The sequence below is a fragment of the Danio aesculapii genome, chromosome 7 (genome assembly GCF_903798145.1).
Source record: "Danio aesculapii chromosome 7, fDanAes4.1, whole genome shotgun sequence".
Classification (NCBI taxonomy): domain Eukaryota; kingdom Metazoa; phylum Chordata; class Actinopteri; order Cypriniformes; family Danionidae; genus Danio; species Danio aesculapii.
Window position 1 is genome coordinate 17,638,971 of NC_079441.1, and position 19,758 is coordinate 17,658,728.

Genomic DNA, 19,758 nt, shown 5'->3' on the forward strand with positions numbered 1-19,758 from the left:
ACATGATCTCAAATGTAAAAGAGAATTCAAATCCAGAAAAATAAGCAATTTTAACCAGTGACATGATCTGTGTCCTTTGACGTAACACACCCTTAATTTCCTTTATGGTTTTACAGAAAACAGGGAATTTTACTGTCTTCTCTATTACAAACATGCATTGTTAAAAAAATGTAGCCTTAGTGTGTATTAATAATTTAGCGTGGATCGTCACAGTCTGTGTTTTATTCCTCTTATTCACTGGGATTTTGCACTCACATGAATTACACGAGAACAAGGAAACTATGATGCTTGAGGCTTGTCATTTTTAATGTACTGAACTTATTATTCAGCTATCCCTAGGTATATGCAGCTCTTCATTTTATGCAACATTTAAACATGTTATTTGCCTGAAGATCAGACCAAATCACAATGTTGAGATTTATTATATAACACAAAGAGGCGGGTTTGTAAACAATGTTGTAGCTGCATCCGTATTGTGAAAGTTGCTCAGAATATATATTTTTTCATTTGTTGTGACTGAAAATCAGGGTTATTCCAGCTAATATTCATTTCTTAAATTTTCTTGAGTTAAAAATATGGTATTGCACGGTCTAAAAATAAATCTGCAGGTTTAAAAATGCCATTTTGTTCCATTTACAAAAATAACAACCACAATGTGAGATAAAATTAAACAGAAACAAACACAATATTTAGATATGCAAAAGAAAGAAAATTATATATATATATATATATTGTATTTTATTTAAATGTTTAACAAAAGAGTTTTGTAAAATGTTAAGAATAGATGCTTAGATGATCAATTTTGGGACAATTCAGGAATATTTTCAGAAATTAATCTTCACAGAAGATAACTACTGGCTGCTGCCAGACAGTTTATTAAAAGTAGATGAAGAAGGTTCTGATTTCTTTTGGGGAAATGGTCACACTGAAGTCTTGGGTAACACGACTAAAAACGCTTTTATCTGTAAAAAGAGCAAAAACAAACACTATTACATTTTTCATCATACTTATTTCATGCACATAAAATTCCTTTCAGGATTTATCAATTTAAAATGTTTGTTCTTAAAGGGTTAGTTCACCCAGAAATTAAAATTATGTCATTAATTACTCAACTTTGTCTTTTTAAACTTGAGATAAGTTCATAATATGCCAATTAACATATTTATAGATGAAATCTTAGAGCTTCCTCATTCTCTCTCCAAGGTTCGCGACTTGTTTAAAGTCCAGAAAGGTATTACATTTTTTTTAAAAAGCAGATCATATGGTTCAACTGGGATATTATCAAGCTACGGGAATACTTTTGTGTGCACATAAACCAAAAATAACGATTTTAATTAACAGTTTCTCCATCTCTCTGTCCGTGTTCATGACAGCATTGACAGTCATTGTTTCAAACAGAGGAAGTCATGCGGGAACCGGTGTACACATCACTGCACAGAGCTCATGAACATGCACCCTATACTGACACTGAGGAGAAGAAACTTCAATAAAGTCACTATTTCGTTTTATGTGCACACACAAGTATTATCGTACTTCATAACATTCAGATTGAACCATTGAAGACATATATGGTCTGCTTTGAGGATGTTTTTTGATGTGGTCTATGGAAAATAAGGGAGCTCTCAGATTTCACCTGAAATATCTTATATTGTTTTCCGAAGACAAACAAAGGTCTCAGGGGATTGGAACAAGATATGGGTGAGTCATTACAGTTTTTCTCAGTGGCTTTGGTGCATTTCTCACAACACTATTTACATTTGCACAATAGTTTATGCATTGCTCAAAACAATTAGTACAAACACCAAAACCTAGTTGATAACCTGCAAAAGTGTGTCACGTACTCAAAATGGATAGCTCATTCCTCAAAAGCAAGTATTGATGTCAATGAAAGTGTCAGTGTCGTCAAGATGAAAAGTCCTGACACGACTGTTTATGAACAAGATAGTCAAATGGCTTTGTCATGTTTTCATTAGGACAGTTTACTCGGTACATTTCTTCCAATGCAAAAAAGTCAGATTTTGGTGACCCTTCCTGAGATGCTCAAGACAGCACTATATACTATTTGCACAGCCGTTTAAAAACTACAGTAAAGTTAGACATCACTGCAGTTAGTGAGGTGTCTGAGTACAAGACACTGAATATGTGTTTCACATTTTGACTGCATTTGCTCTTTGCAATTCTAGTTTATTCACTGCATTGTGCAAAAGAATAAATACACTCTTATTTACAACGAACATAAACTCCCTTTGAGTAGAACTGTGCACAGCTGTAAACAATACTGCAGTACATAATGGAACTGAACCTACAACATACACAGGTCTGTTAATCATTCATGAAATTGTTCAATTTAGAAGACATTTTCAGGAAAAAAAAGATAATTTTTTTAAAATAAAATGTGCTTGACAGATTTTGACGACTAGTTCAACATTTTTGTATGTAATGACTTCAGTAATGAAATGAGGACTATTAGTTTTATATAGAATGACTATTCAGCATTCACAAGTTTAGTCAATTTTGGCTGACATGACATAAGCAAATGATAATGTTCGTTGCATCATTGGATTTGCTCTTCAGTGTTTGGACTCTCAGTAGTGATTATTAAACCACACTGTACTGAGCTAAACTGAACTTAAAAACTACAAACTGAACTACACGGTTCCAATTTACTATGACCTTTTATGTGAAGCTGCTTTGACACAATCTACATTGCATAAGCGCTATACAAATAAAGGTGAATTGAATTGAATTGAATTGAATAATGTTATAAAGCAGCAGAGAGCGACTGATGCATGTCCAAAAGCATTTGCAATTTGTTGGAAAGAATGAGAAACTGCTGCAATGATGTGCACAAATGACTAACTGTTTTGAGAAATGCATTAACTGTTGTGCAAATGTACATAGTGTTGTGAGAAATGCATCAAACTGACTGAGAAAAACTGTAATAACAGAATGTTCATTTTTGTGTGAACTATCCCTTTAACAGAAGTGTGATTTTAGAAATATCACCTGTTTTTTGCATGGTTTCATTCGTTTTCCAGTTCCACCTCTGGAGGTCTGATATATTCCAGGTTCCAGTGAGAGAGCATTCCTGAACCTTTGACACTTGCCCTATGCCCTGCATAACTTCCTTTTTTGAAGAATGAACGGAAACACAGATGCTTACACATCCATTTCAGGCTCTCATATTATTAAAAAAATATCTTGTATTTAAACCTGAAACATAACTGGACAAAATGGTAATCAGAGTTCCCACTCTTTCATGAACAGCAGATTCAACAACTTTCAAGGACTTTTTAAAGCATCTTTCTTAATTCCCCCAGCACATGTAGCACCATGAAACTCCTTACTGTAATTAACATTTCACTTACACTTAACATCTGCATTAAAATATCAGAGTAATGATGATGTTTTTGATGTGTTTTTAAGATGAAGTGTCATTTTCATGTGTCGTTTTTAAAGAACTTTAAAGGAAACATAGTTTACCTGTTTTTTATGATTTAATATTAATATTATGGTTCTTCTGAGTGTGCCAGTTTAGGTTCAGTTCAAAACACAATTCAGATTTTTTTATTATAATGTATTAAAAAGGGTCATGTTGGGGGCGTGTCCACAGTTCGCTGATTTATGGGTGTGTTGCTTCACATGTAAATTAGTTTCGGCTTCCGGCCAACGTAACATGGGGGCGGGGCCATGAGCTCACCCGCTCTGCGTTTGCAACAGAGTCTGACAGGCAGACTGCGAGAAGGAGCTGGAGTGAGAGGATCACCATTCAGTCGTACATGTACGACTCGGACACAGACCAAACCGAGAGTACAAAATCATGTGTCCTTGTACAGTTTTACAGCCAACTGTGTGCTAGTTTCAAGTGCCGAGCTTGTACACAGAAACTAATAACCACGCACATTGAATTAACTTTGACTGAGGCACCGGATGCGCCGCTCGAAGCCGCGACACGGCACACCAGAAACTCTCTGTGGCGCACCAGAAGCATGAAGTGTCCCGAATTGTCGCGCCACGCATTTTTGAATTGTAAACATAGGTTTCTGCAGCGGTCCGCGGCGCCCAGCCGTCGACTTGAGTGTACCCTGATAGAAACCTATGTTTAGAATTCTAAAACGCATGCTAGTTAAGATCACAGGGAGCTTCTGGGATCGAGGGAAATGCAAACGGCTGAAGTATAAGGTAGACTCAATGAGAAGTACACATGTTTGCAAACCTACCTAAAAATACAACCAATAATTCCGATTAGAACGATAATGTGGAGAATATTGATCTTGTGTTGAGCCCAAGGAGCATTGCATCTAAAAATAGAGCTAGGGTGTTCCTTTAGTGATATTGCTTCGACTCACGCTGAAAATGGCGGACGTGAATCAACAAACTGAGGATATGATAACGCGCCTGTCAATCAATATTGGTGGGCGGGGGGACTGCTCTTCTACGTCAAGTAGCGGTCGATTTGAAAACAGCTCCAATTGGTCCACTGTTTTTTATGTTGTTAAATTGAAAAAAAAGCACTGGGTGTGCTTATATCATCCCAATATGACAGTCTATACACCATACATGCACATATGGCTGTCCAAACAGCTTGAAAAGTAGATTTTTTACCGTAGGTTTAATAAAATGTGCTGAATTCAACACTGATAATATCCAAATGTGGTTTCTGAATTATTGATAAAAGTGCATTATTTGTCATAGTTGCGTTTAATGCCTTTCATGAACTTTCAAGAAGTGTGAGAACTTGGGGTAATGCCAATATGCCTACGCCTAAAATGAACAGATAAGAAGTACCTTTAGGTTAATAGTGGTGGGCTGTGACAGCACTGGGTTTTCTCCTTCTTCATACAGGTGTGTGATCCTCAAAAGAATACGATCAAAGTTGATCTCTGACTTTTCATCTCCACCTTTGACAACAATATAGACATTTTTTAATATTATGAATTTATAAGGTCAATTTAGATGTGCACTTAATAATACAATCCCTGATTCACATATTGTACTGATTGTGTCTGCATGTTGGCTATTCTTCCTGGGGCTAACAAATAAAATGACAAATTTACATCAAATCATTAGAAGCATCAGCAGTGTTACTGTATACTGTGGCTGACCTGAGCCGTGTTCAGGACTGTAGTTCCAGCCTGGGATGCTGAGGCTCTGCATGTGGAGATTCTGAGGAAGCACAACCGGATGAACAGACGGCCCACTAAATGTCTCTCTCGGATTCAGTGGCTTCTCTGTGAATGGAGAAATATATACACTTCTTTGTTTCTTTAACAGTACACAACATGTTCAAGCACACAAATTATATGGAAAATAAGTATTTTGTTATTGTTGTGCAGCAAACTTTAGTTAAATAACCGCTTGAGCGTGATTACTTGCAATTTATGATTTATTATTCATATTTGTTATAATGCATACTGTACAGAGTGGGAAAACATAATGAACAGGCTGCCAGAACTGTCAAGCAGTGGTTTGAGGAACATGCTGGGGAATTTCTGTCCATGTGTCTCAATTCACCTGACATGAACCCAATGAAACGCTTTTGGTTTCACATAGGAATGCATGTTTGCTGTACATCACCACCACACCGCTGTATATGGAAACTTAAGGACCTGGTGTGTGTGTGTGTGTGTGTGTGTGTGTGTGTGTGTGTGTGTTTGTATATATAACAAATTTATTGTTTTTGAAGTGACAACAATTATTTAAGCATAATTTTTATGGTTTTATCTCAAGTCAAGATCAATAACCCTGGGATTGAGCTGAAGGTGGAAATTTCAATTTTAATTATTCATCAGGGGTCACCACAGCAGAATGAACCGCCAACTTATCCAGTGTATATTTTACGCAGCGGATGCCCTTCCAGCTGCAACCCATCACTGGGAAACATCCATACACACTCATTCACACACAGGCACTATGGACAATTTAGCTTACCCAATTCACCTATACCACATGTCTTTGGACTTGTGGAGGAAACCGGAGCACCAGGAGGAAACCCACGCAAACACTGGGAGAACATGCAAACGCCACACCAAAATTCCAACTGACCCAGCCGAGGTTCGAACCAGCGACCTTCTTACTGTGAAGCAATCATGCAACCCACTGCACCACCGTGACGTCCTAATTTTTTCTAGATTCTATTTTTAAAATATATATTAATACATTTTCCTTCAGCTTAGTCCCTGATTTATCAGGGGTAACAACAGGAGAATGAACCACCAACTATTCCGACATATGTTTTACGCAGCGGATGCCCTTCCAGCCACAACCCATTACTGGGAAACAACCATACACTCTTGCAGTCACACACACTCCTACACTACGGCAATTTAATTTATTCAATTCACTTACAGCACATGTCTTTGGACTGTGGAGGAAACCGGAACACTCATGCTGTGAAGCCCACTTTAAAATATATTTTAATGTAAATTTAAATTTTATTGTCATTTCACTTCATTATTATAGGACAGTATCTACTGACAAAAAACAAAGAGAGAGAGAAGGGGATGGGATTGGAAGAAAGGTCTGCGAGTTGGGACTTGAACTTGGGTTCAAGTCCCAGAAGTTGCTCTATATGTCAGTGCACTGACCACTAGGCTATATGCACTGACACCAGAAAACTTTTTATTAACCTAAATGGTTAGTTCACCCAAAAATTTAAATTCTGTTAATAGACCCTTTTCAAGTTGAGTTTTAACGATTAAGTTCATGATTTAACCATCATCAGCATCTTAAATCTTCATTTTTAAAAAATGTATGAACATTTATATGCATTTCTGTATGTATTATATCATATTTGCATCAAATTACAAAAATGAATTACTGCTTGTGCGAGGCAAATGCAGCGTCTATGGGTAGTACAGTAAACTTGATGTTCTCTCTTCTGGCTGCCGTTATCAATCTCACACTATTTCTTTTCTCCTTTCTGAAAGTCTTGACCATCGTAGAGTTTTTCTTTTATTATTACAGCAAATTGGATTCTAAAAAAATATTTGCTGTACTCTCCCATTTATTATGCTCCAAGTTTACTCAACTATGACGACTTCTGCTACTGAGAACCCGGAAACGGGAAAAGGGTCCATTACCTACCCTGTTAAATAACACAAATTAATATATTTTATATGAAATCCGAGATCTCTCATATCCTCCATAGACAGCAATGATCAAGACGTCCAGAAAAGGAGCCAAAAACTGAATTTGCAATGTTTTAGTTCCTTTTCTGGACTTTAAACATCACAGGACTGTTGCGGTCTATGGAAAATGAGAGAGCTCTCAGATTTAATCTAAAATCTCTTCATTTGTGTTCTGAAGATAAACAATGGCCTCAGGAGATCTGGAACGACATGAGGGTGAGTAATATATAACAGAATATTCCTTTTTAGGTGAACTAACCCTTTAATTCATGTGATTTAGTGATTTCACTGGAATGATTATTTGGGAGTCTGCAATCTTACGGGGCTGGTCAATGGCCATAACCACTGGTCTGTGCTGCAGCTCCACTGCCTCCTGCTGATAGATGGATGACAATGAATCAGGAGATCCCAGCATCATCCAAAGAATGGGCCGCACCACGGACGAGTCATTGAGAGTCAGGTTATAACCCCGATTCCACTCCTGGTTGTTCCAGAGCCGCCTATGAAGCATCACCTAATACAGAATACAATTGATTGGGTAAACCCTAAAAGACTGACACAACAGTTTTATATACAGTTGAAGTCAGAATTATTAGCCCTTCTGGATTTTTAGCCCTCCTGTATATTTTTTATTATTTAGAATAATAATTGTATAATAACAACAATACTTTTATTTATAATAAATATTTATTTACAAAAAAAAAAAAAAGGGGGGGGGGTGCGTGCCCCAGTAGAGCTTTATGTCTAGCAACGCCCATGATGACAGTACATAATATTTGACTAGATATTTTTCAAGATACTAGTATTCAGTTTAAAGTGACATTTATAGGCAAGTTAGGGTAATTAGGCAAGTCATTATATAATAGTGGATTGTTCTGTAGACAATCTAAAAATTATTTGCATAAGGAGGCTAATAATATTGACCTTAAATTTGAAACTGCCTTTATTCTAGCCAACAAAAAAAAAACACATAAGACTTTATCCAGAAGAAAAAATAATACAGGAAATACTGTGAAGAATTCCTTGCTCTGTTAAACATCATTTGGGAAATATTTTTAAAAAAAATTCACAGGAGGTTAATAATTTTGACTTCAACTGTTTGTGAAATTGACACTCACTTCTAGCTGACCCTGACTCAGACTGGCCACTCCATGAGCTCTTTCACTGAGAAACACCACTCTGCTGGATTCATCTTCCATGTAGGCCACTCGCACCATTGGGTAGTAATTCTGAGCATGCAAAAACAACAGATGAGTGTGTGTTACATATACAGTAGTCAACATTTGAAGTGAATTAAAACCTTTCATCAAAGTTGTGCTAAAACTATTGAACACCCATTCTTGTCTTAGGGTTTTGTCTTTAATTTTTTCTCCTTTTTATTTATTTATTTTATAATTTTTAAACAAAGAAAAAAACTAAACTCTAAGATAGTAGACAACCAAACCCCATACAACAGTCAGACAACAGAAGAAAGAAAGAACAAAAAGCAATGTACATTCAGCACAGTTCTTCAGCAGGAGTGTTCTCCCAAAAACTTGGAAAAGTATCTCTTATATGACCCTTTCAAAAACCTCTACATTTTTCTAATTGTATGCTAAACAAAACATGGGCTTTGCTTAAGTTATAGTCTTTAGTAGTAACATCAAATATTGCTGTCATCATGTTAAGAGCAATAGTTTTACCAAGCAATTTGTAGTATTCAATTTGTTTATAATTACACTGTTCAAAACTTTATACACTTTATATGTATATTTCTTCACTTTATATTTGTTTTAGATTAGCACTTTATCCAAAATCTAAGCACTTTTCAAATCTTGAAAACACTATATTAAATTTCATAATCATATACTAAACTTCAAGCATTTTCAAGGATTTTAGCACCTGTACGAACGAACTCCGTTATATACAAAGTTAAAGGGATGTTGGTTCTAAGAATTTGTGAGTTTCTTTAATCTGTTAAACACAAAAGAGCATATTTTAAAGAAAGCCGAAAACCTGTAACCATTGACTTCCATAGTATTTGTTTTTCCTACTATAGAAGTCAATGGTTACAAAGGTTTCCAACATTTTTCAAACTATCCTCTTTTGTGTTCAACTGAATAAAGAAACTCAAAAAGGTCTGTAACAATTAAAGAATGGTGGAATTTAACTTTTTTTGTAAACTATTGGTTTAATAGTGATGTAACAAGTTTGAAGTGAAAACCAAGTGATCTGAGGTAGTTTGAAAAACTTGTCATACTGCATTGTTGGAAACAGCTCTGAAAAGTTTAGAATTAGTAAAAGATGCAAAAAAAATATGAGTATCGACATTTCATTTCATATCTATAAAAATTTCAAATCTATACTAGTATGAATTTTAGATGTGAAGCGTCTTTACCCGGGCCACTGTGTTGTTAGCATAGGCCTTATAGCTCCTTCTCATCATCTGATAGCCATTGTTGTCAGTAAACAGTGTTCTGTTATTCTTCAGACTGGTGCGGGTTCTGAACACCGTCTCTCTGTTCACCTCTAGAGGGCCCACTTTATAGCTTTGCTCCAGCCTGAAGCAGGACAGGCGACCCTTGAACCCCACCGGCACTCTGGTCACCACAGAGTAAGTGTGGTTTGTGTCTTCTTCCTCCCTGCAGAGACAGCATTCACATTTACAGAACTAATACTAGATGCAGTACTTGTGTGTGATGTTTAATGGATGACTGAAATGGAATTACCACCAAATATGAGTGCATTATTAATAGGGCTGGGTGATATGACAATCTCATATCGCGACCCCAGTATTTTTTTAACGATATGTATCACAATAGTACAATTCAATCAACAGTTTATATATATTGACCACATGTAAAGGGATATTTATTTTTTACATTTTAAAGTATATACACTCAGAAATGTACTCATTCAAATGTGTTCACTTTATTTATTTAAAAAAATTGTGTGCATTAGACAGAATATTACAGATTTTAATAATCAACTTCTTGTCACTAGTTGACTACTTGTCACTAGTGAATTGTCATCAGCGAGAGAATAGTTTCTCAACGGGTAATTCTTGATCCAAAAGTGGGTGTCATAATATTTTGAGTGGGTTATGGAGTGTTTTTGTAATGCACAACTTTGATTTTTGAAGGATGTGTGTTAGTTTGCTTTGCTTCTGTTCGATGTGGTTCAAGTGCGAGAGAAAAATGTTCCCCTATTCAGTGTTTGTGGTCAGATAAGATGTTGAAATACATTGTGTCCGTGTTCTCGACCTGTCAGCTGTTATACTGTGCTCAGCAGGCTCTTCAAGTGCGCACACACAATACACCACTGCATTATATAGAGCAAACCAAATTATGCATGAAACTTAACAGGTATATATGCCATGCAATTTCCCAAAAATACCAATAAAAGTATGTTACTGATACTCTGCTGGCTGATTTACATGTCGGGAGCAGTTTACGTTGTTTTTAGTTAGTTTGTATTGTGTAGTATTTACCATTTATTTTTCTTTCATTTCAAAACGCCACTTTATTTTCCACTTCTCTCTTGTTTCGCAAGCGCGTCAAACATTTTGGTGAATTACATTTGCCTGGGTTGGATTTATATTTGAAAAAAGAGATAATGTTCACTTTAACGATGATGAGGCCCCATTTAAATTGCACAAGATGCCATTTGAAATCATTTTAAATAATCAGTGCAGGAGGTGGTGCTGATCAATAGCAGTATTAGTTCATAGACGTTAAAAGCAAGTAAAATAGATTAAAACTATTATTTTAAAAGCTGTCTAAATGTGACTCTTTATACGCATCAAACTGCCAACCTGAAGTTCGGAGCAAGCAAAACATAATGGGTAATTTTGCGTTCTATGAAAAAGGTCTATACTCTGAAGACCATTCAACACTGCACCGACAGAGACCAAACAATAGATTGATTCAGGATATCAAAGCAGACTTAATCTTTCTAATTACCTGTAGAAATACTGACGTATCTCTGAGACGACCTTCCCTGGCACAATCTCCATGGCCACAGATTTGTAAGCAGGAACAGCTGAGCTGTTGGCAGTAAAGATGTAGTTGTCTGAAATCGGCCCAGACTGGACGTCCCCATTGGCCTTATACTCCCAAAAGTCCTGCTGAACACGAACTCTCGTCTTTTTGGACCTGTAACACACAGACAAGGCCCAAAATTTATTCTGAAATGTTCAACTGAACAAAACATTTGAGTAACATATTGAAGTAGAACTTGCCGGTCTGTGATGCTGTGCAGAAGATTTGTCTCTTGGTCAAACATCAGTTTATAGCACTCATTCAGAACTGGTAACAACTTTCTACCAGTCCTCTTCCACTGGCTCACGTTTATCTTATTAAATTTCACTACTTTGGCCACATAAGTCGGCCCACAGGCAGAGCCAGTGTCAGAGGGGGATTGTGGGAACTGTATAGTGTACTTTCTGTATTGCAGACCACCCAGTTCAACAACGAAAAACAGATCATAGTCAGTGGAAGACTCCATCGATGGCTGGATCTGCAGAGAATGACTGAGTTTAATATCAGTTGAAAAAACAGATGACTGATGAGAGATGCAAATTAATTTGAATATTTTAGAAAAATGAATTGGATGAAAGCTAATTATTTTTGGCCACCTGAGCAGGTACTGCCTTTCCATCATCGTCAAGCACTACTGCCATTGCATATTGAACAGAAACATTAACATATGTTGAAATATTCCAGGCAAGGGGGTTGTACACGAAGATATGCTGTTCAGGAACATTTTCTGAGTCTGAAATGACAACAAACACTATACCACTTGAACAAATGCTTACTTCACATTATATTATTGATGACTGAAGTGGAATTTAAAGGCTTGACTAGGTTAATCGGGTTAGATAAAGACAGACTGAGCATATATGTATCCACATGTACTAAAATTATTTGAATTAATGGTGTTCAGTCCTGCTTCTAGAAGCTAATGCATTAATAAAGTTTAGCAAACCCCAATCAAACACATCTAAACCACCAAATCAAAGTTTTTAGGATTACAACAAACATCCAGGAGATTCAGTTGGAGCTGTATTTATTGAATTTCAAAAAAGAAATATACCAGTCTTGACTATGGTGGGTCTCGTTTTGAGTTGGTCATGAATGTCATTGGAAAGGGTCTGTGGAAGCAAGAAAATGGCCGCCAAGAGTTCCTCAGCTCCCATCATGCCTTGCAAGAGATGCTCCATGTACATATCAGCCACTTTGGGAGATTCGGTCCCTGTGATGCCGTCATGATGTTGAACCTGGCAAAAATCAGACCTGATTATCAGACCTAATCAATCATGCATTGTAATACACAACCAACAAATGATCTTATAGCAGGGTTACTTTTTACTTGGAATTTAGTACCAAATAGGTATCAACAAAATACTTTAAATTATAGCAACTAAATATAATAAAGGGATAGTTCACCCAAAAATGAAACTTCCCATTTAATTTACTCGCCCTCAGTCCGGCTGAAATGCAGGTGACGTTTTTTCTTTAGTAGAAAAGTAAAGAGTTATTAGCTGGAAATGTTGTCCTCTGGTATCCACATAATGGAAGTGAGTGCCATCACTTTGAGATAAAAAACGTCATCGTAATTACCAACAGCGGCTCCTGATGATGAACTGAGATCTTATGAAGCGAAACGATCGCATAATGATGTATTCACTGGTGAGTCCACTATCTTTGTTAAACAAATTCAATTGCATAAGCTCTTGTGTGATTTTGTGTCTGTGAGTCATTAATCGAGACTTAGTGCATACTTCAGTACACATGCTCAGATCCATTTGGCCATAATGTTCGGTTTGTTGCAGTCAGCCATGGTACAGCTTTATAAGACCTCAGCATCATCGGGAGCTGCTGGTAGTCATGAATTGTTTTCAATATGTGGGTTTTTTTTTTATCTCAAAGTGATGACACACACTGACCATTATAACTAAATTCTTCTTTACTGTTCTACTGGAGTAAAAACATCATCTACACCTCAAATGGAGTGATGGGGAGTAACTTAATAGGACATTTTCAGTTTTGGGTGAACTATGCCTTTAATAGATTTAGCTGCTATAACTTAAACAGGGTGGCTCAGTGGTTAGCAGTTGTCGCCTCACAGCAAGAAGGTCGCTGGTTCGAGTTCCAGCTGGGTCAGTTGGCATTTCTGTGTGGAGTTTGCATGTTCTCCCTGTGTTCACATGGGTTTCCTCCAGATGCTCCGGTTTCCCCCACAGTCTAAAGAAATGCGCTACAGGTGAATTGAATAAGCTAAATTGGCCGTAGTGTATGTGTGTGAGTAAGAGTGTATGGGTGTTTCCCAGAACTGGGATTCAGCTGGAAAAGCATGCACTGTGTAAAACATGTGCTGGATAAGTTTGCGGTTCATTCCGCTGTGGCGACCCCTGATAAATAAAGTGACTAAGCTGAAGGAAAATGAATGAATGAACTTAAAAAAGGTATTTTGTTTGTCCTAAACTTGTTCATGTTTTTATCTTCTGATAAGAACAAAAGAAGATACTTTGAGGAATGCTGGAAACCATTAGCCATTGATTCTATAGTATTTTCCTATTATGGATGTCAGTGGGTAGCAGTTAGCAACGTTTCTCAAAAATTGTGTTAAAAAGATAAATACATTTGAGGGTGAGTGAATGGTGCATTTTTTGTGTGAAATATCTCTTTAAAGGGGACCTGTTTTGCTCCATTTTACAAGCTGTTAAATACAACTCTGATGTCCCTAGAGCAGGGAAGGGCAAACTCGATCCTGGAGGGCCGGTGTCCCTGCATAGTTTTGCACCAACCCTAATCAAACACACCTGCTTGTAGCTTTCTAGTGATCTTGAAGACACTAATTTATTGTGTTCAGGTGTGTTTGATTAGTGTTGGAGCAAAACTCTGCACGGACACCGGCCCTCGAGGATCGAGTTTGCCCATGCCTGCCCTCGAGTGTGTATGTGAAATTTCAGCTCCAAATACCAAACAAATGTTTTATACCTATAAATGTTTTATAATTTGAAACCATTCCTTTTAGGCTTTGACCCTCATTGTGTCATTTTGGTGACTGTTGCTTTGAATTCAAATGAGATTGTGCTCTTTTCAAAAGAGGGTGGAGCTACAAATGCAGATGTGTCAGCATAGTGGCAGATTCAAAAACAAGACTAATGTCCTATGCTAATGAGGGAGAAATCGTGACTAATGAGTGGGGCTTTTCCACTCTGATAAAACGTACAAAGAGAGAATGTCAATCAAAGTGTTTCTGCAGACTGTTTTATGAAGTGTGATAATAAAAAATAAAATTAATAAACTTTTACTATTAGAAGCTGGTGATAATCACAGACTGTTGCCACACAACTGTGTTTAAACCCCTTATGAAAGTGATTTTTGCAGAATAGATCCACTTTGCGTTGTAAATACCATATTGCCTAAAGTTTCCCCAAAAAGGAATTACAGTAGCACTAACAGACAGATTTAAATCAAGGCACCTCAGAGACAGCCCATCTCAGGGCCTTGAGTTTGCCTAGAGCCCACTCTCTCTGAACTGGACCATCTGGATAGCTGATACGGTATCTAGTGAAGAGAGACTCTGATGCATACAAAAGTGAACTTGCTCGTCGTGCTACTCCTTTCAACACATTTCTGGAGCCGTAGAACCCAGTCCATGCCTGAAACTGCTCTGGAAAATGAGAATAAAACCTCATTCAGCATCATTATATAATTCAGTGAAAGATTAACCACAATTATAGATGTAGCAATAATAATCATAAACCTGTTGAGTAAGGAAGAAAGTCTTGACTTCCTCTTACGTCCCAGGACAGATTAGTTTGGTGCAGTGTCTGGAAATAATCCTTTAGTGTGGCGTACTGAACTGTAACTCCATACTTATCACTGTGTGCATTAATGTAGTTCATCAAAACATCCATGTTTGAGAACTGCACGGATGCGTTGTAGAACTGCTTGTCACAGCCCTGTAAATACAACACACTGTTATAATAGTCAGCGAATATTTAGAAAAGCATCTATTCAACTCAAGTTTATTTGTATAACGATTTTTACAATGATTATTGTTTCAAAGCATCATTATTGCATTATAAACAAAGTTAAAGTTACAATCAAATACAAGTTATGATATACAGACATAGTTAGCCTGCAATAAGGTGATGTCTATGTTTAATCAAGTGTATTTGTGTATTAAGTGTATGTTATGGCAACTATCTATCAGCGCAAGCTTTGGTTTGTGGGAGGATGGAGCTGAACTGACCCAAGGCCAGAGAACATGGCTGCTTCTGAACCACTGGGCCCTCAGTCTGATGTTGTCCACCATGGTCTGTGCATAAAGCTCCACAGTTTCCTTTGTCACTGGGAGACTCATGTTGGGGTATATGCCATCTTTAGGGGGGTCTGGAAACAAGGCAACACCATTCCAGTAAAACCCAGACCTGGACCAAACAAATGTTAATATTAAAAACCTTCTCAAACATTTAGTTTAAATACTTTTTCTTAACATTATTCAAGTCAATTCAAGTTTATTGTATAGCGCTTTTTGCAATCATTATTGTTTCAAAGCAGCTTTACAAAGGATGCACATTGTTGAATTGCAAATCAAAGGTTATTATCTACCACAACTTGATTAATTACTAATAAATTTATTTGGATTTTTCGGCCGATATCGATAACACTTAAGATTTGGAGGCAGATAACCGATATATAAGTCGATAAATATAAACATTTCAAAATGTTATAATTTTACACAGGAAACAACTGATATAATTTAAAAACTTCATACAAATTTGAACTGATCTTATGAACTGAATAGCCTACTCAGTTTCAATAGGTGATTATGTAGACCTATATTCAAGATTTCACATAAATCAGCATAGCTTTTTTTTGCATAGCTAATTAACATGCAACTTGACTGTTGCATAAAAATAATAGGTTAAATAACAAAATGGGATTTAATTAACAAACAAGTAAATGCAAGCAATGCGTTGATAACAACAAATAATCATATTAGATTACAAACAACCCAATGAGTTGTTTAGCATGTGTGTATCGCTGCGATTATGTTTACACATTTAATATTTTTCCTGAGACAATTTAAACCAAAAGACACAACGACACTCTATCAAACATATCCACAATGATAAGGAACATGGTTACTTACTGAGTTATTAACGCACAGCAATACCACACAAATAAAGGACGGACTTAATAACGGAATAAACAATGTCAGTAAAGCTCGACCCACGCATGCACAAGGCAGGCAGTTCCGTATAATAATGTAATTTATTGGTTAAAAGATATTGGCCTACTTTTCATATCGGACCGATAACAATAACATTAAAAATTTATTGGCCGATATCGATATGGCCACTGATATATCATGCATTCTTAACATTATCTAATTAACTAGTAACTAATAGCTCTTAACAGTTAAAGATATTATATATAAACATAGTTAACCTGCAGTTATACAGTATATAGGTGATGTCTATTTGTACATGTTCAAAATTATGCTGTTTATGCTACCGTACTACTGTAAAAGTTTGGGGTTGTATGGTTTTTTATTATGTAATGAATGAATCAAGTCTCTTATGCTAACCAAGGCTGCATTTATTTAACAGAAATTACAGTTAAAAATAAAAATAACTAATTTACTCACATTAAAAATTATTTATAAAAATATGATTACAATGAAACATTTTTAATGAAAAAAAAGACTCATTTTATTTATTCCTGACATTTAAAGAAAATTTCAGCATCATCACTGCAGTCTTCAGTGTCATGTTATCTTTCAGAAATAAGCTTGATTCTGATTGAGATTTTCGTAAGGGTGCAGATTTTATTTGAACACAGTACCACGTATTTTAGTTTACATTGTGCTCATTTTCAGTTTAAATTGCATTCACATACGTAATAACTGCCAAAACTTATATTAAATTTGTACCTATTATATTAATTTATACTATTATATTTATAACTATTTATATGTAACTATTTTTTTTGGTCTACAAATACTGAACATATGCACATACATAGTTGAAGAGAAAATTATTAGACCTCCTGTGAAATTGTAATTCTTTTTCAAATATTTCTCAAGTAATGTTTAAGAGAACTGAAATACATTGTACTTACTTATTATTACTTCCCTATTTTGTTTAATTGGCTACAGAACAAACCACTATTGTTCAATGACTTACCAGATTAACATAAATAACCTTGTTAAGATTTTAATTGCACTTTAGACTGAATACTAGTATCTTGCAAAATAACTAGTAAAATATTATGCACTGTCATCATAGCAAACATAAAATAAATTAGTTATTGAAGATATTTCTTAAAAACGTGTTGAATAAATCTGTTAAAAAGCAGTCTGAGAAACAAAAATTGAGAAATAATTCAAATTATTTTGTCCTCAACTGTACATGCATATATACAGTACATACATAACTAAACAACCAAACTTACTGACCCAAAACTTTTAATATAGTAGTGTATAAATTAAGAGGACTTAATAGGAAGAGTCACAAAAGAGATGTATAAGGAGATGACCTGTTAGAGAAGGGGATATACGATGGTGTGCAGTAACTGAACTGGTCCATTGTGTGTGTAAATATCTCCTGTTTTTCCTTTAGAGTTGGAGAACCTCTCCACACAAACTGCAATTTCTACAAAAACAAACGCAGTGTTATCACAACAATGTATACATATGATCTGCATTTACTCTACCAATTAAAACTGGCACAGCTGCATTCATACAGTATAATATATATCCTATTTTCCCATCATAAATCAATCACCACAAACCAATGACACAAAGGTACCTTGTTTTTCTGCATGTCATCTTTAAGGTCGTAGTCGATGCGAGAGATGAGGTGAGCATCAAACCCTGCCAGGGCGAAGAGGATTGGAGTGGTAGCTGAAGCTCCAAACGGGTCCACGTGCCAGGCAAAACGTGGCCGAACACCAAAAGTTTCATACAAAAAGCCATGACCCTCTATAAGCCAGATAGAGAGAGGGGTAAAAAGAGCCATGTAGCTATGTAGAAAGAAAACTTTCATCAATACTGACAAAAACCATACAGTTCAGTACTATGGTAGGACAATATATCACCGCAGTTGCACCATGGTAAATTTCACACAACAGGTTAATTTGTAAACTGAGTGCCGGGCCGACAAACCTGTGAGTTGAAGAATGGCATCGTCAACATCTGTCACCGCCTCATCATGCATCACCTGACCACCGATGATAAACTCCAGACGACCCTCCAGCAGCAGCTGTCTCACCTGATGTATTAAAATAAGCCAGCTTACAGTTTTCTAGATGATTAGAGTTTACAGGGCATCACTGGGCAAGAGGCATGATCCTAACTTTAAATGGCAGCTATATACACTAAATGGCCACTTTATTTTACAACGTCCTAGTACTGGCCCAATGAAAGCTCAACTTTTACAGTGATAAATGAATGTTTATTATTATTTTAAATATGTGAAATACAAAATACAACACAAAAAAACATTAATTTCTGTTGTCACATTATTGTTTTTACTCAAAATAGTTCTGCGTAATTATGCGTGTTAATATTTAAGTTAAAAAATGTATTATCATGGATCTCCCTTAGTAAAGTTGGTTTTACATTCGGACTTCACATTCAGACTTTCTCTTTAATAATGTAATTTCAGAAAAGTATTGTTTGCCAATTCTAAATAAAGACATCATATTAGCACCCAATGTCTATTAAAGTACAACATTGATCAGTCAAATAAAGAGTGTATATAAAATGTTGTTTTGAAGTCATACTTGATTTCAGACCGAATATTCAAAGCAGCGTGGTAAACAATATATGGACCATGTCACAAGTCACTGAATGAATGTGCGAATATACAACCAACCTCAACGTTACCTTAATGTATCCCTGGGGGTCCCTAGATCTTAGTTTTGAAAACCACCGTCGTAAACAATAACTTAAGCCTAAGACATTTATTAAGTCCTCTCACCTGTTTCTTGTGCCAATCTGATGCCACATTCGTCCACCAGAGTCGGAAAAACTCCTGTTCAACTGCGATGAATTTGCGTTTTTTGACTTTAGCCAGCTCTTCTACCACAGTGCTGTAGACATTGCTGGCGTATGCGTGCATGCTCTCCTGCACAGAGAAGTTTGACCACAGTGACAGCTTTATTCACGCACACACACATAAAGAATAATACCTCAGAGATCTGTGTGTTTACCTGTACTGTGTACACCCAGCCAACATCCATGTGACTGTGGGGAATGACGAAAGCTTGAATCTTCTCGGCTGCATCGTTTTCAGAGACTGTCATGAGCAGTAAACCGAGCAAGAAAGGTAAAATCATCTTCGCCAGTTCAGGACCATCAAAACATCACAACCGGTTTGTATCAAGAGTCTCATGACAGAGCGTGATCACCTGCGCATGCGCACCTATTGCTTCCCTGTTCGCGGGGCTTGTACTGGACTTGTTCGAAAGAACTTTTATCTACATTACGTTTACTAGACCGACCACCGAAATAAAATGTATTTATTCATTTATTTGTCTGTTTGTTTGACTTGATCTATATGAAGGACGAAACCTGCAAAAACAATAAATAAATAAATGAATAAACATCAAAATCCACAAATGCCTGC

The 19,758-nt window shown here is 36.3% G+C and overlaps 1 protein-coding gene across 1 annotated transcript; it reads right to left on the reverse strand.

Moving 5' to 3' along the window:
- Positions 1-749: 749 nt before the first annotated feature.
- On the reverse strand, positions 750-19,530 carry man2b2 (mannosidase, alpha, class 2B, member 2). Its single transcript, XM_056461163.1, has 19 exons — positions 19,343-19,530; positions 19,111-19,257; positions 18,294-18,399; positions 17,938-18,110; positions 17,666-17,781; positions 15,375-15,552; positions 14,883-15,081; positions 14,599-14,789; positions 12,204-12,387; positions 11,746-11,882; positions 11,350-11,627; positions 11,072-11,263; positions 9,508-9,751; positions 8,249-8,359; positions 7,452-7,644; positions 5,106-5,231; positions 4,789-4,901; positions 3,007-3,127; positions 750-962 (listed from the first exon to the last, which is right to left on the reverse strand). The coding sequence occupies exons 1-19, from the start codon at positions 19,466-19,468 to the stop codon at positions 877-879; spliced, it is 3,021 nt and encodes a 1,006-aa protein (XP_056317138.1). The 5' UTR covers positions 19,469-19,530; the 3' UTR covers positions 750-876.
- Between the last annotated feature and the right edge of the window lie 228 nt (positions 19,531-19,758).

Bases quoted from the DNA above. Each gene is read 5' to 3' on its own strand.
- man2b2 (XM_056461163.1), bottom strand. From the start codon at position 19,468: ATGATTTTACCTTTCTTGCTCGGTTTACTGCTCATGACAGTCTCTGAA. The intron at 11,883-12,203 runs GTATATTTCTTT...TTGTCATTTCAG, and splicing joins ACCCACCATAGTCAAGACTG to ACTCAGAAAATGTTCCTGAA. The intron at 963-3,006 runs GTGATATTTCTA...CTCTTTTTACAG, and splicing joins TGAAACCATGCAAAAAACAG to ATAAAAGCGTTTTTAGTCGT.